Raw genomic sequence first — 17,070 nt, 5'->3', positions numbered from 1 at the left:
CCGCCTTCGCCCCTTCCGGGGACGTCGAGTGCGAAACCACTCCACCACGCCACGACATAGTGCATGTTGTCCGTGTGTGCAGTCAACGGTGCAAAGCTCATAAACAGCCCGCGTTCATGGCGTGAACAATGCTGTAGAACACGTTCACAGCCGTATCCAGACCCGGGAACCGTGATTCCACGAGTACAACGCGCGTTGGACCAAATCGAACAAACCCTGTCACTAACAAAACACCAGCTGCGCAGCAGTTTCGAAACGCCGCAAAAACAGGGTCATGGCTGTCAGCTGCTCGGAGCGAATCTTCCTGAAATGTTATCAATAGCGTCGCGCCGGCGAGGGCATCTTAACGCAGGTGTGTCGCTCGCTGTCGTGTTTATGGCAAGCACGTGGTTTCGGCGTCGTCGTGGCTGTGCTATGACCCAACGGAGCACATCGTCGTCGAGCGCCGTCACGCACAGCTGCGCCCGCATCTCCGTGGTCTGAAGTGCCGTTACCATACCACGTAGAGTGCTTACACTACACCTACTTCTGCGACGGGGCGCCGATAGCGTGCGCGCGTTGTTCGTAATGGCCTGGCTGGCGCTTCGAGGCAGCGGACGAATGGTGGTCATCCTAGCCGCCGCCGTCTCGCTGCTCGTGCTGATCTACGTGGCGCGGATAAGGACTTCGCGACCCGCCCTGGTGAGTCTCAGGAGGCTGCTGGACGCCGGCGTGGCCGCTGCTGAAGCGGGAGGCGACGAAGTGCGACGCGTGCGCCTCAGCAACCGCCTCGCGCAGCAGAGCAAGGGCAAGACGCGCGAAGGCGCCAACGACCCGCTCACGGCGGGAGACCTCAGCTCCCACCGCGTCATGTACGGAGGCCTGTCGGCCACTTTTCCGGGACTCTCGGTGAGGGCCTTTCCATGGTCGCGGACTCTACATGCCCTGCCTTGGGGGATTATTCATCTGGTCCATGATCGCGTACTTGGAAGCGCTAGATACGTACACTAGAGGAACTAAAGAAGACGTGCGCATTTTGTGTGTTTTGCGTTTCCAAGTGCCATCATGAATCATTACAAGCGTGCCCAATCTGCTCTCCTAAATTCAACTGGTCTTCAGCTGTTTTTTGACTGGAGCTAAGTGAGACCAGCTGGAAGCCAACGGGTTGCGAATTGGTCCTCAGCGGAAACCACTCCAGTCAGGAAGCGGGATCATTTGGTTAGGAAATAGAACCAACTGAAACCAGTTGGTCCGGAAACTGAACCACTTGATCAGGAAAACCAGTTGGAATGAGTTGGTTATGAGATGAATTAAACCAAGTGGCCTGGAGCCAGAACGTATATGCATTGCAGAAGGATTTCTTGAAGGGCTAGTTGGTACATGATGCTGAGGGGAACAGCGCATGGTTTTGGTTTCGGGACGTTAAACCCCACATATCAATCATTCAATGGGAACAGCGCAACTCCTGGAAAAAGAGATAATGTTTTTGAGTAGTTATCTTGTACTTTTCGACTCGTGGCAGATCATTTTCTGCTTTTCACTCTCATGTGTATGTGATGGTTGTTCTTGTTTTCAGCTATATATTTCCAGGTGTAATAAATTTTGCACACAGTTGTTCGTCAGCGCTTGTGTCGTGTGTTCAATCTTTCTTCGTTCCATTTTTTGCGCTATTCCCCTTAGTATATGCATTAGCTGATCTTAAACCTGTTGCATCCCAGGCCAATAATACCCAGAATTCATTGTCAAATCCAAGCGGTTCAACTAGAAGAAAATATCCCTTAATTGCAGGTGGTCTCTGAGTGGACAAGTTGATGCCATTTGTGTACTGTCAGTTCTGCCTTCTTGAATGTTGTGTGCTGGCGATCAGCAATCAGTATATTGGGATTAGTTTCGAAGCAGCCAGACAGTAACTTTGGATAAGTGAGAATGTGTGCCTCTACCTTAAAATAAAAAATAAGTCTAAAGAGGCTTGGAAGAAACAATTGGGAACATAAGCCAGTGAGTGTTGTGAACATACTATGACTTCAAAATAGTGACTTCAAATACTACGACTATAGCATTGTGCACATTATGCGTTTTTGTTACTCTGTTTGCTTGCAATGAGCAGGAATACGAAATTATTGCACTAATGCAAATAAGATTACATCTGTTTGCCACGAACAACACCCTGGTATGTTCAAGATGGACCAACTTGGGTCTCTCTTTTTGGTTTTAATGGATAGACCACACTACAGTTTCCATTGTGTTTGTTCAAAGACTGATGCTCTACTGCGCTGCTCCGCAGTAGCTGTTCTGCAGCTCTTGTTTGTAAACCATCTAAAGCCTCAACATTATAACAGCTATGCCCATGCACACGACAAGCGCTAGCAAAGTGATGACGCCCACGTTGTTACGTGTGTGTCGTCAGTTCATGTTTTTGTGCTTCCATTCTTGCTTTAGTAGAGCCATTGCAACGCCAGGTAGACTTGTGTTCGCAAGTATATACACAAAGTAATGATGTCAAATACACAATGTATCCATGTCAAGCTGTCAAATGCAACGTAGTGTTCGTTGAATCACCACATCGCTTTGTGCAACTTCTGCGGCATTGATCTAAAGGCCAATCACCATGAAGGGCTTTCTGTGGAATACTGGCACATTCAGTTGGCACCTGGCAGCATCAGCTGGTCTACAGCTGTGCTGCCGAGCCTTTGCGTCAATGGATCATTGAGAACAGGCGGAACCCCACGGCCTCAAAAAAAGAAGGCTATGTAATAAACACTGCTTTCTGGTGACCCTAAGTTATCCTTGAACAAGGATCTAAGTGAGACCTGAAACATTGGGCCTTTTCGTTCTTGCAGTGTAAAGAAAACTTTTTACTTTAATTGGCATCTTGGCTGGTGTCGCTCTCTTTAAATCGCATCACGTCCCCTTGTTTCAGATAATCTCCGAGGAGCACGCTGAAGGAGACCGCGATGCCGCTGCTAACCTGCTGTCCAGAGTGCACACTCTGGGAGGCCCAATTGGTGACGATGTCCTTGTTCCAGCAGAGGCCATCACGATATGGATTGATCCTCTGGACGCCACTCAGGAATACACGGGTATTTGACTTCAAAGCACCGCGAAGGTGAAAAAAACACGCACACGGGGACCCTCACAGATTCGCCTTAGAGGACTCGAGGGCAAAAGTTATACAGCGTTGTTATCTATCATCATCTTCCTCCCGGATGAGCAATCAAGATGATTGTCATGATCTAGGGGCACATTGATTTGATTTGCAAGTACTTTTCACTCTACAGTGTGTGTGATGCTATACTAACTAGCTTATTAGTCCATGCATTGAAAACTAGTCCCTCTTTCTTTTTTTGAAGACAAGAACAGGCGTGTACATATTACACACTACTGAAGCATTGACATGTTGACAAGCTATGCCGCAAGTTGGAAGGGTGACTGTGAGAATACCAGACTGTCCTATAACATAACCTTAAATGAGAGGGGTGGTGAAATGGTGGATAGTTATTGTTTGATAAGTCTCTTTTGCAATGCAGATATATACATAAAAGAGAAAGAAAAAAGGGTTCAGTTTTGCAGTAATCGTAAAGTAGTTTCAGTGTTAGCTAGTGCACTGTGTGCCACTAGACATTTGCAACACGCTACTCCAGAAAGCCTGTCTGCCATTTCATGCAGAGGAAAGTTTTTAAAACATTTATGCACCATTATTTGAGCTTCTCCCTGTCTGGTGCCCAAGATTTTTTGAGAGTACCCCGAGAGATATTCTAGCAATCTAAAATGCGTTCTTTCATGCAGAAAACCTCCTGGACTATGTCACCACTATGGTCTGTGTGGCAGTGCACGGCTCTCCGGTGATTGGCGTCATACACCAGCCCTTCCTTAACAAGACAAGTATGACCTGGTTGCAGCATCTTAGGCACCTTTTGGCATTTCTCGAACCTTGATTAGCAGAGCTTTTGTCACACACATTCACCATGCTGTTGCTAATGCAACTGTTTGGAAATGCAAAAGCCAAATGTAGAGATGCTTTTTCGTTTCATTTTGCTGTACACGGTGACCACGGGGGAGGAAAAGCCTGTTAGATATGTTACCAGTTCCCGCACACTAGACATGCAGTCCAGTGTAATTTGTATTACTGTATTGAAATATGATAAATGTTAAAGCGTAAACTGGGAGCACATTTATGATATCCCTCTTCACATGTTGCTTCAATAGAGTTATCTGCCATCTCTTCTTTACAGATTATATTGACTTTTATAATTAAACGAATCTCATAAAAGGATATCGTCGTGATGCTGAGGCAGACAGGCTAAAAAAAACAAGCGTCTTTATTAGAGTGAACTTGTGCCCACGAGTCTAATGACTATGGTCGTCGAAGTCTGAGTAGCCGAGTTGCACAGATCCAACTGTCTTCCTCGTAGCCCGAGCGCACGAACGCGTAGCACATGCCAGCCGGGTCTTGCTTGGTGCTCGTGCCACGATTATTTCGGCGGGAGATTGAACGTGGCCAACCTGTCGCGGCGTTATCCCCCTCCTCAGACGCATCGTCCCGATGCTTGAGACAGTGAAAAGATACATGCGCTCTCTCACTCGTTTTCCGACGATCTGTCATGATAGGGCTTCATGCGGACTACCTGTACCACTTCCGTCGGATTGCGGCGTCTTGAGCTCTTGTGCCCAGCGGATCTGACTTCATAAGTGACGCCGCTGATACGGTGGAGTACTTCATAAGGGCCGAAGTATTGGCAAAAAAGCTTTTCAGAGAGTCCGCGGCGGCGCACTGGGATCCATATTCACACTTTGCCATGGTGATGATAAAGTGCGTCACTGCGTCGCTTGTTGTACCGACTAGAATAGACGCGCTGTTGGGGGCGTATTCGGTATCTTGCCATATGTCGTGCTTCTTCGGCTCTTTGGTAGAAGTCATCTAAGTCAGGGGGATAGCTGCTTTCGTCCCGTAGTGGTAACATGGCATCCAGTGGGGTGGTCATTTTTCGGCCGAACACTAGTTCGAAAGAGGCAACGCGGGTTGTTTCTTGAACAGCTGTATTATATGCGAAAGTTATGTAGGGTAATATTTGATCCCACTGTTTATGTTCAACATCGACATACATTGACAGCATGTCGGTCAGAGTTCTGTTGAGGCATTCGGTTAAGCCGTTTGACTGAGGGTGATATGCTGTTGTTCTTCTGTGACCGGTATTTGTCATACGCATCAGGCATTGCATACCTATGCAGTAAATGCAGTGCCCCAATCCGTAATAACGACGATGCGCGCACCATGTCCAAGTACCATGTTGTCCACAAAGAACTTGGCGACTATATTGTTTAATATGATGTTGTCCTATAATAAGCAAATCCGGTAAAATGGAAACACCAGCGCTAACGCTGGAGTGCATGGTCACATGTTATAAATGCAGACATATTTAATTTGCAGCACAGATTATTAACGACCAAGGGCTGTTCTCATTAATAATATTGGCAGCTAGAGTTGTTTTGTCGGACACTGGTTCTTGCAGTGAATCAGTTCAACCTTTGGTTGGTGTTTTGAATGCCGAAATCTTCAGCATCACAACAGCGTGATAGTACGTTGAATAGGCATGGTTAGTTGAGTGCATTTATTTAGCAAGGCTGTTACTGTAACCTTACAGTGCTATAAAAATGATCACGGAAAATGTGACATTGAGATGTATGGAGAGGTGCGTAAGAATGTGCAGAATCATCCACATCTGAGGTGACCATCTCATTAGAGCCTGATGTTAAAGCATAATTGAGAATGTAATACAATGTTTATTAACACTTTCATTATATGCCATGTAAATGACGTTCCGCGCGTGAAGTAGCATTAGTGTCTTGAGTTCTAGGTGTTGATCTCAGATTTGGTCAACCCCGAACACGCAAAAGTAGCATCTTTGTGTATTTCGTGGACAGAGCAGAGATACTGGTATTATTTCCCATGCAGCGTGGGGCTGGGTTGGCCACGGCAGCAACGTCAATTCGCCCGCCCAGCGCGATGCATCCGAGGCTCGCACGATTGTGGTCTCGCGATCGCATCCCGGCGAGGTACAGGCCCTGGCCAAGAAGGCCTTTGGCTCGGAGGCCAAAGTAGTGCCAGCTGGAGGCGCAGGTGAGTTTGTGAGGTGTATTGCCGGTTGCGACCTGCGAATAAACATAAGGCCCACTCATGAGGCCACACTGCACATTTTTGCATGTCTCCGCGTTGCAAAGCGAGCCGTTCACCAAAAATTGGCGAGAATGATGATCCATATGCGAGGCGTATCCAAGCGATGCAAGAATCGCATGCTGTGTTGCCAAAACGATAGTATGCAGTAAACGCTCTAAGTGCCTGCTACTGTTTGTGCACTTCAAAAGCAGCATGATTACGAGGTTATAATGCATCATAAATTCATAGAGCAATGCTGATGTGCCGTGCAGACAACAGTACAAGAGATATTTTGCAAGAAACAAATATTAGGACAAGAAAATCTGGACAACAGCTGCTGGTGCAACGGTGCCTCGTTTCTCATGGTGGCAAATGACTGAATGTTGCATTTCTGATTGGTTCTTTTTAACCTCCATGTCACTGAGAAGAGCGACTGCTATTAGACTCAAATTTTATGCACGGACAGCGGTACGTTTTACTTTTTAGTCTTCAGCAGCCACCGCCTGTGGCAGGAGATGCGTTGTTTCGTAGAAAGTTGCACAGTTGGGCAAGTTGGGCCTTATCGTCTGTGTTATATCTTTTCACTGTGCATGATGTCCTGCTTATTAGGGAGTGCAGTCAAACGCTGTGGCCTTCAAAATCATCGGAATTGTAAACTGAATGCAAAAACATAGGTATACGAGGTTGTGCAAGTTGCTGGTAGTTTGTGACTGCATTCGGCATGTGAATGGAGAGCAGGAAAAGCACTATTTCTTAATCTGTGTTCCTTTTTTTTAAAGTACCAACTGTTCGCTCATTTTGTCACTCATAAGTAGAATCCGTAGGACTGGAACTGCGGGATATACAATCGGGCCTTTTGGTGCAGAATCAATTATGAAACTTCGCTGGGAAATGGCTCAAGGAAAAATACAAAATGAGACATCCCGTCTTCTCTTTTTTCCTGTGTCATTTTCGTGTGCCGAAGTTTTGCTATGTAGATGTGGGGCTGTGTTTTGGTCCTCCACACATGGGGACATGGCCGGTCTTGTGTTAAGGTGCCAAAGACTACAAGGCTATACTCTTAATAGACGTGATCCGTTTTGCGAGAGGCCGCAAAGAAGTGAAAATTCACGTCTGTCGTGGAAGGTCGGTGTCATATGCGCTTGTGTGCCGGACTACTTGTGAACATTGCAGCAGCTGTCATATGCATGTAGGTAGATCCATCAAATAAAGAAACGTCGAGTAGAAAATTCGCGTAGGCAAATCGTCATACATAGGCTTGTGCACACAGTGAATTTTAGGCTCAAAGCAAGTTCGAAGTGAATATTGATTTTGGTCGAATAATTTCCAATCAAACTTAAAATACTTTATATCACGTATTATAAAGAAAAATAGGGATATTTGTCATGACCTAACTAACCTGCACTATATTTTTTTAAAACTGAAACAAGGCCTGAGTAATTGCCATACTTTTTGGTTCAAGGAAAGTGGAAACAGCTTTCAGTAGTAGCAGGATTTGACTTCTAGTAGAATGCAAGTGATAACCTGTAAAATACGTTATGCTTTAAAATTTAGTACACTTACAGTGTATGTGCAGGTATAACAAGCTTTTAAACTTAAGAAATTATGAATCGATGTGAGAGTAATATGTTCGTTCGACCTTGAGATGGGGCTTCCCGGCGGGGCGTATTTTTTCTGGATAAGTATTTTCACGGCTTAGCATTCCTTTACAACAGTGAAGCCATCTTTACAATGGGCTACCTACATGCAAATTATTATACACTTGAAAAAATGCTTTCATAGGTTAGCACCTGCCTACTGCAGTGAAACAACATTTACAAGGGGTTAAATGTGGACTAATATGCACGTATTCGTTTTTTTTTCAATTCTTGGAAATTTTCAACAGTTTTAAGTGCGAATTCAAGTACAGTAATATTCGTTCAAATATTCGAAGCCTTCAAGTATTTGCACAAGCCTATATATGACACAATAGCGAGCACAGGAAAACAGACACAGGTAATGTCATGTGTATTCAGCTCCGGCATGTCTGGCGCATAGTCGGTGTCAACACTTCGCTAATATTCACTTACCAATGATGTCTACAAAGATCTGAGCTTTGCGTCCTGCAGCTGTTTTGTCACTTCCACGCAGGCTACAAGGTGTTGCAGCTCGTAGAAGGTCACGCCGATGCATACTTGCACAGCAGCGCCATCAAGAAGTGGGACGTCTGCGCGGGAAACGCCCTGCTCGCCTCGCTGGGAGGTCACATGACTGCACTCGAAGGCACGCCCCTGAGCTACAGCGTCGAGTCCACGCCAGTACACCTGGGTGGCCTCCTGGCTGCCCTAAACAACCACGCACAAATGCTGGACTCGGTGCGCAAAGCCCATGCAAAGGCTTGAGGCAGACACCAGAACATCGAGCAAGCTGGTAGGCAGCTGGTCTGCTGCCGGTGGGAAATGCCGTACGTCGAATTTCGTACAAGATTGGCTGGAGAGTAATTTAGTTAAGCAGAATACATAGTGCAGAAACAAGCACAGGACAAGAAGACGACAGGACAGGTGCTAATTTCAACAAAACTTTTGTTGCAGATTGTGTGCATATACTAAAATCAAGAATCACTTAAACCTCAATATAACAAACCCAGACATAACAAAATATCGGTTATAACTAAGTAAATAAAAACTTGTCTTGCAGTACTGTGTTATATATACATTTATAACAAATTTCCGAACTTAAGAAACTGGTATTCGTGTAAGATGCAACTTTGTTATGAAGAAGTTTCAGGGTATATGAAACTGCCAGAAAAATTAAAAAATTGGCAGACCCCACGTACAGTGGAAATCGATGATATGCAAAGAACGCATGAGAAATGTTGATATGTCACTTTAAAATCAGCACTACGTTACGAGGTGGAGGTATGGGATGCCATGCATGACTTCCGTGTCATGACTATTATGTTTGAATGTGTTGTTTACATTTTGTCATCTATTCACGTCACAGGATAACAAATTTAGTATATGTGGAGCTAGCGAAACGGCCGCGAGCACGCTATGAGTGTGGTATGTTGTCATGTTCTTACATAACACGCGTGTCAGGATTATCATGTTTGCACCAGTTATATAGTTCGTCATCTATTGACGTCACGTAACACCAAAATGGTATATGTGGAGCTAAGGAAACGGTCACGAGCGCATCACGAAGGGCCATATATACTCCAATGTAGCGCTGACGGGCACGCACGCTGGGCACAGCGACGCTACGTTAGCGAAACGCAAGAACCCTATAGTATAACGCCAGGCGCTACCGGCGCGACTAGCGTTCGTCGACGCGGCCTGACGGCAACCAGAGCTAAATGCGACATGCTGCATTTCGTGCCGATGCGTTATCCAGACAACACTGCGTCTCCCTCTTTTCGTGACGAAGGGACGCCTGACGCACTGAAGCACACATGCGTCAAAGCAACGCAGCGCGGCGCGCACCTGCAAGTAAATGGCAGGACCAGCGCCTCGCGTGGCAACACCGGGGTGACGCGACGAAATGAACGCCAACTACCACGCGCACCGTGACACGTCGAAATGTATTGGTGCCATGACTGTGACATGTAGTAATGCTCTCACATTACACGCATCTCGTGTATATCATGTTTGCACCAGTATCATACCTTCGTCATCTATTCACGTCCCGTAGTACCAAATTTGGCATATGTGAAACTAGCGAAACGGTTGCGAGTGCCTCATGAGTGTGGCATGTAGTCATGTTGTTACATGACATGCATGTCGTGATTATCACGTGTGGATGTGTCATTTACCTATGCCGTGCGTTCACGCCACATAATACCGAATTTGGTACATGTGAAGCTAGAAAAACGGCCGCGAGCGCATCATGAGCGTAGCATGTAATCATGTTGTTACATGACATGCATCTCATGTTTATTGTGTTAGCTCTAGTCACGTACCTTCGTCATCCATTCATGTACCGTAATACCAAATTTGGTATATGTGATGCTAGCAAAATGGCCGTGAGCGCATCATGAGTGTGGCACGTAGTCACGTTATTACATGACACGCATGTCATGATTTTCATGTTGGAGCCTGTCGCTTGTAATCGCCATGCAATCACGTGATCGTCATGCATACTATGCCCATTTTGCAACATGCCATGTGAACGAAACCACCACAAAAGATGCAGGACCATGAAATATAAATCATGACATTCATGACAAATATGTAATGATTTTCATGTTATGAGTAGACAAATATGTTCATCATACAGTCATGTTATGCCATACCAAGTTTGGTATCGATACCATTATTGAAACGGCCAGGAGAGCTAAAAGTCGTAAGCAGCTAGATAGATAGATAGATAGATACGCTCAAAGTCGCTAAAGCTCACTAAGAAATGCTTCACATTTAAAAGGAAGTACAGGCTGCAGAAAAAGAGTGCCATGTGTGAATTACGCTGAAAATTCTGAGTTCCCTCTTTGATGCTATTGGCGCATACTTGCACACCGATCATCTGCTCAAGTTGTTTCAAATACTTCGACTATCACCCTAATTCTGTCGTCGTCTGGTCCTGTGTTCATTTCTAAACTATGCATTATGCTTAAGCAATCACTAACCAAAACGCCCAAACGCTATTCCGTCTCAGTAATTTGGCAAAGTGGTAACTCAGCTCTTATGAGAATGATGCATGGTACGTAGATTTCTTTTAAGTTCATTACTGCAAAGAGGTGGAACGACAAAGTTGCACAGAAACAAGGACGCATGTGAACAAAAAATGCCAAAAGGAAATGCCAACTTTTGCACGGCTGTGTCGTTCTTTGTGGTTTCTTTTGTAGTTCAGTCTTCTGTGTTTGCATCTCTCCTTCCTGTTTCTATTTAATGCTCCGTTTCATACCACTGCCATAGCAACTAGCAAATCAACCTGCCGTTCTAATTTTCAATGATCATTGCAGCAGCATCATGTTTTGTTATTGCAGACTTCCGACCAATCGCATTTCTTGTAGTGCGTGACGGCCCCGCTCACGTGTATAACCACTGCAAGTCGCTGCATTTGTGGTGCAATGCTGCTTTGTCGACATTCTGTTTGTGATGCCACGGTCACTTGGAACGATAAGCGCTGAGCTTTAAGCAAGTCGATGTTACTACGTAGTATGCATCGTTCCTGTGGTGGATAGACTACCATACTTGTGGTTTCTTCGTGTTACTGGTGCAATACTTTTTCGTTTCGCAGTTTTCATAGGCGATTCCAAAAAGCAGAAGGCCTTGAAATGATGAACCGGTGATAAAAATGGGGGGTTCTTTGATGAAAAAGAAACGTTAAAGCCATTACTATAACATAGAAATTAGTAATTTTAGGGATTCCAGTCTATTTCTATCTCTGTGTTGTGTATAGGGCTGCTTTTGAGCGATATATGAAATCGCCAATTTTCAGCTTTGCCACGATACTATACAAGTCAGGTCCTACAGAATGAAGCAAGCATCTTGACTTGTGCTACGGAAGTTTATAAGTGGGCAGCAAAAAGTGAGAAGGTGATAGGAAAGTACTTTATGATCTCGGCAAACCGCATAGTCGGAACATCTGCTTCTATTTTGCATATGGGTGTTGCACAGTGATTTTAAAAACAGCTAACTCCTCTGAATTACAGATGTAGGTTGTAGTGCATAACAGTTGTGTTGAATGACTGCTTCAATGTTTAGTTTCGAAAATGGGTTTTTTTGGGGGGCTTATGGTCAGATGCACATTTTTAAATCATTTAAATGACCTTGCTTTAGTTAACAAAGTCCTTAGAACAACAGGCGTTTGATTTGAATTATGATATGTTCTAAATTGATCAAAAGACAGTGTCCAGAATATCTGATTTACAGTATTCTTAATCTTATTATATCAAGTATAAGATGAAGCCAGACGTGCATTTAGTCTAGTGAAGGTTTTGGGGTATGTGTATAGTATTTAAGAAAAAGTTTAAATGTAATTGTTCGTTGGACACCACTTTCTCTGCTCAACCGGCATAAGGCATTTATCTATCTGCTGCTGTAAAGTTTTCTAGGACCCTGTTATCCCGATAAAGTTAGTTATTTTGCCAACACTAAGCGCTGCATTTTGGTCTTTCTGAGCGATTACACTTCATTTGAATAAACTCGCCCAACTTAAAACAACTTGTACATCGCCCTTTGATGGTGAACCCTCAGAGGATCGTTGTCTAGTCTGCTAGTCAAGGCCAGCGTAAAGTTGACCGCGAAAATGTGACCTGCATTAACGGAAGACTTGCGTGTATTAACTTGGCACATGAATTCGCCTCGTGGAATAGAGAGTATTAGCTGGTTTGTTGGTGACAGGGGTGTTTCCGCGACTTATTTAGACTGTTTTAGCCATGTGTACGCTGAAGTACAAGGTACACAGCACAACGACATGTCGCTCGACACGTCATACATGTGCAGTGTGTATCACACCTGTATCTTACAAATGCGGTCGCAAGTGAATCCCAAGACAGCAATATCAACGAAAAATTGAAATTTCCTGAAGCACAGTCAGGAAACTCAGAACTGCCTCAGTTACTTTTTTATAGAACAGGTGTGGGTAGGCTATTAGACCCTTTTCGAAAAAGGGCGCCCCTAGCACCGCGGACGCGAGCTACAGTCTGCTGCCATTGTGAGGGCACCGCAGCAGACGATGCAGGCTATGTGTCCCAGCGATGCTGATGCTGGTTTCTTGCAGCGCACACAGACTCCTCTTGCGTTCCTGCAAGACGTGGACCGCGTCAAGAGGGCACGCCGATGAGAGTCTCTTGCAGGCCGGATCCATGCATTGCCAGTCATAACAAGCCAAATTACTCATCCAACCCGTTAAAGGGTACAAAATATTGCTCATTGTGCAGCGGAAGCAGCTCAGAAAGCTTATCGTAGAGTACTAGGAGGTCGTTCAAGCTAGAAAGCGGTGCGATTGCAGCGGGTGATACCGAGAACTAGCTGCCAACCCAAACATCACAGAACTTGCGCATTTGACGGCTCGATTTCCATGCCCTCATGATGGCGCTAGCTATCCCACACTCTTTTGCGAAGCGAAACTGACGGAAAGCTCACCGTCAGGTGGCGTATTTATGACGGTGAGCACTTGAGCCTGCATATCTTGACCGCAAGATACATAAAAATAACCTTGTAGAACTTGTAGTCTATCCTTTGCTCGCAAATTTATGCTAATTATTCTTCTACAGAATTGCGCTAGCACAGTGCTAATTCTGAACTATGTTGTCAAAAAACATGCACCATTTGAGGCACAGCAGTTAACTAGTAAAATGTTTTAGTGAACATGTAACTTGACAGGGAGTTAATAGGACTGTGCTTCACGCCCATACTGTACTTAGATGCGAGTAGTTAGTAACATCACTTAAAAGTGTGAAGGTAGTATTGTGGTGCATTTGTTGTTCCCTACTGTACTCACATATGAACTGAATGGAAATATGTCGTTCTTATGCATGAGAGTGGGTATGAAACTTGTGTTTTGTGTGTTTGAGGTGGTATCAAGTGCTGTCATTGCTCATGATAATAGTGACTTCCTGTTTCTGATATGTTAGGTGTTTTACTCTTGATAGTTAATAGAATGTTTTTTTTTTTTGATCTGGTGTGATAGATGGCACATTCGCAACCTTTTAGCTGAATTGTCCAAACAGGTGGACATCACTCTCACATGTAATTGGAATGTCGATATCACCGATAGGCAGAGTCGCCACCAATGAACTAGTTTGGCACACGACAATAATAAGCTTGCAACAAAAGTTTCATCTAGCACCAGTTCTGAGATGAGCGTATTCAAGGTACAATGGTAAAACTAACTGGTGTTTCATCTTTATTTTCAGCCTAACACATTTTTATACATTGCAGGTTGACAATACTAACTTGAAAACAAACGCATTTCTTCGCAGATTTCTGGATCGCATGCTTCAAGACTGGTGGTATTAATAGCAATGTGTGCCTTAATTGAAGCAATAACCTTGAAAGTGAATCAACCTAGTAATGCGCGTTCTTTATACCATTCTAAACTCTCCTTGCTGACTCCAAGGTTGCGGGGTTGATCCCGACTGCGCCGGTCACATTTCGATGGAGGCGATACGGTAGATTGTGCGATACGAAATGGTACTGTAGAACTGCACGTTAAAGAATACCAGACAGTCGAAATTTGGGACGTAAAATCCTACATATTGTGATAACTAACAGCAGCGGCATTGGGGCTCCACTGCGCAAGGAGCTAGCTGGGTGAAGAGAAGACGAAGCTAGAATAAGAACGGCTTGCCCGAGAAACGGGTGTTGTCTCTTGTTCTCCATCCTTTATTACTGACAATATTATCTAATTTATCGTGTAAGTATAGTGTCCATATCTTTGGGCAATTCAGCTCCAGGAGTGGAAATGTGCTGTTCCCACTTGCGATTTCTAAAAATTTTGTGAATTCTTGAAAAAAAAATGCACTTTTTATGTATAGTATGTCCACGTGCACTTGGATCACTGCGTTATATTTCACTCATTTCAAATGTACACAGCGTGTTAAAGGTGAACCCAAGGAGTTAAGATCTTGCAGCGGCTGTTATAAAATGCCTTTACCTTTGGAATGCTCAGTAATGACTTGGGCAAGTGTGAGCTTTTCTTGGTAACTGTGCTTTTGTTTGTGAAGCTGCAACACAGCAATGTGCAATGAACATTTTTTTTTTCTTATGATGAAAAATTTCAGCATACTGTATTGATGTGCAGTAACATATGTACAGTATTGCATATCGAATGGCAAAACACTCAAACCGCGACATAAAGAACTATCTGTTGTAACTAAGTGAGTGAATAATAGTTTTGTTGTAGATGCAGTGTTAAGAATATACATTTAAAATGAAGTATTTGCATGGCAGATTTGAATTTGTTATAACGAGGCTCAAGTTTACTTCCATGTGCTCAAAGCGTTGAAATGCGGCTGTGTATGTGCGGCTTCTTCAATGGGTTCCAGTTCATGATTTTATTAGATGGCTGCATACACATTTTATCAGTTAATCGGCAATTCAAGAATAAACTTGCTGCGTTTGCTCCGTGAAGGCATATGGTATCTTTGAGTTCAAAGTATTTATATTTAGTTGAATATTGTCAAGCTTAATTGCATAGTTTTAGTGTGCACAAGCGTGTTGTTGGATGTTATACTTAGAAATGTACTGCGTGCATTAATCACTATTCAACATTCTTCTACGTGGGCGATTTGTAACATGCACTGCGTTGCATTCTTGTGTTTTTAAAAATTATTGGAGAGCAAACACGCGGCACATTCACACATGCACACACCCAGGCACCAGACACTTACAATGCTAGTCTTGTATGATCATTGTATATGTTTGGTGCATGGGCGTGTGCATGCGTGATCAAGCCGTATGTTCGGGCTCAAATAATTTTGAAATAGCCACTAGCCCAGAAACAAGTTTTTATAGCATTCACAAGATTTCTGAATGCTTTTGGAAACTGTTGTGCTTGAATATGCCTAAATTCCCATACACAGACACAGTTATTTGCGAAGCGTTATAAATCTTGTGTAGCAGTTTTGTAGACATATTGTACATACAACGAACATTCAGTGTTCTTTTTTTTTTTTCCTTTTGTGATATGTTTGTATCGCTTCACTATTGATTAAAGCTTTTTTTTGCTTGCATTACACTGAATCGGCCCGTGTCATTTCAAGCAAGTTGATTGTTGCTGTTTTAAGAGTGCTTTCAGTGGCGTAAGTGTGAACTTACTCATGCCTACTGGTGCTTTTGGTGCCTACTTTGAAAACATATCTGCAGCTTCAAGCCTGTAGTGTGAACTGTACTAGAGTTTTGCAAAAATCAAATGAGATAGTACAGCACTGTGGAAAGAAAAAGGCAGTAGTATGCACTAGCCGTGTGATCTTAGAAGCTTAACGCGTACTCCTTGGCCGATGACAGGTCTTTCCTTGGCGTAGACAAAGATTCGGACCACTACCAGTCACTGACCATGATGCAACAATGGCCAAACTCCAGTGCTAGATCTAATATTCAAAGCTAGCTGTGGTAATTCCGGTAAAAGCATGGACGTTTCATCGCTCGTACTCGCTCGTGTGATGGGCAAACCCAGCATGGTGGCTGAGCAGACTGTCTTTGTTGGTGGGCGATAAGCAACAGCACAGAGGGTCCTTTGTGGACACTGGACGTTTTATCCCGAGCTTTATGAGTAAAGCTCTTTTTTCACCTGAAAGTCACCACTAATAGCTATAATAATTCATAAAAATTTTCACTGTCCAGTAGACCTTCTCTACTTAAGTAATTATTTGTGTACTAATTACACTAACAATTTCAGTGTCAACACACAGGCAAACACGAATGCAGGCTTTCAGAATGTTAGCGTGACAAACATTGCAAAAAGAAGTGTACAGACACGCTGACTTGCAATGTAAAGTGTTCAGAAATGCAGACCTCCATTGTTGCTGCTGCTGGTTGATTATGCCCATACACTTTGTTATGTGTGGGCCTTTTAACAATCCACTTCATGCACAATTTGTGCAGCACGACATCTGGTGTGATTCTACGGTTTTTCCACACAACATTAAATATGTCAGCATAATTTCTGAGACTACACAGCACCTGTGTAGGTTTTTCTTTTTCGGAACAGTTTCAAGCCCCGGCATGGCTCCATGGTAGAACGCCTGCTTGCACGCAGGAAATCAAAGTTCAATTCTTGCTCAGATGCATGGTTTTTATTCACATCCACACAACGATTTTTCGTTCATGGGCAATGCCAATTTTTCACTCGCAACGAATGATGCCGATGTGAAACATGAATTCCCGAGACACAAGCTACTCAATGCCATCACATTGAAGTCATGCGGCAAAGTGCGTCAGTGTCTAAAACTTAAGCGGGCACTAAAGAGCAAAACGATTTTTCGTGTGTTAGTAAAGAATAATTTCACAATTCTG

General features: G+C 44.0%; 1 protein-coding gene across 1 annotated transcript; it reads left to right on the top strand.

Moving 5' to 3' along the window:
• Window positions 1–44: 44 nt before the first annotated feature.
• LOC119163298 (inositol monophosphatase 3) lies at window positions 45–15,793 on the top strand. Its single transcript, XM_037415262.2, has 5 exons — window positions 45–888; window positions 2,900–3,059; window positions 3,766–3,861; window positions 5,933–6,097; window positions 8,264–15,793. Exons 1-5 carry the CDS (start codon window positions 568–570, stop codon window positions 8,512–8,514), a joined length of 993 nt encoding a protein of 330 aa, XP_037271159.2. The 5' UTR covers window positions 45–567; the 3' UTR covers window positions 8,515–15,793.
• The last annotated feature ends 1,277 nt before the right edge of the window (window positions 15,794–17,070 follow it).

This window comes from Rhipicephalus microplus, chromosome 9, assembly GCF_043290135.1.
Source record: "Rhipicephalus microplus isolate Deutch F79 chromosome 9, USDA_Rmic, whole genome shotgun sequence".
Lineage (NCBI taxonomy): Eukaryota > Metazoa > Arthropoda > Arachnida > Ixodida > Ixodidae > Rhipicephalus > Rhipicephalus microplus.
This window is presented reverse-complemented; position numbering and strand designations above follow the sequence as displayed.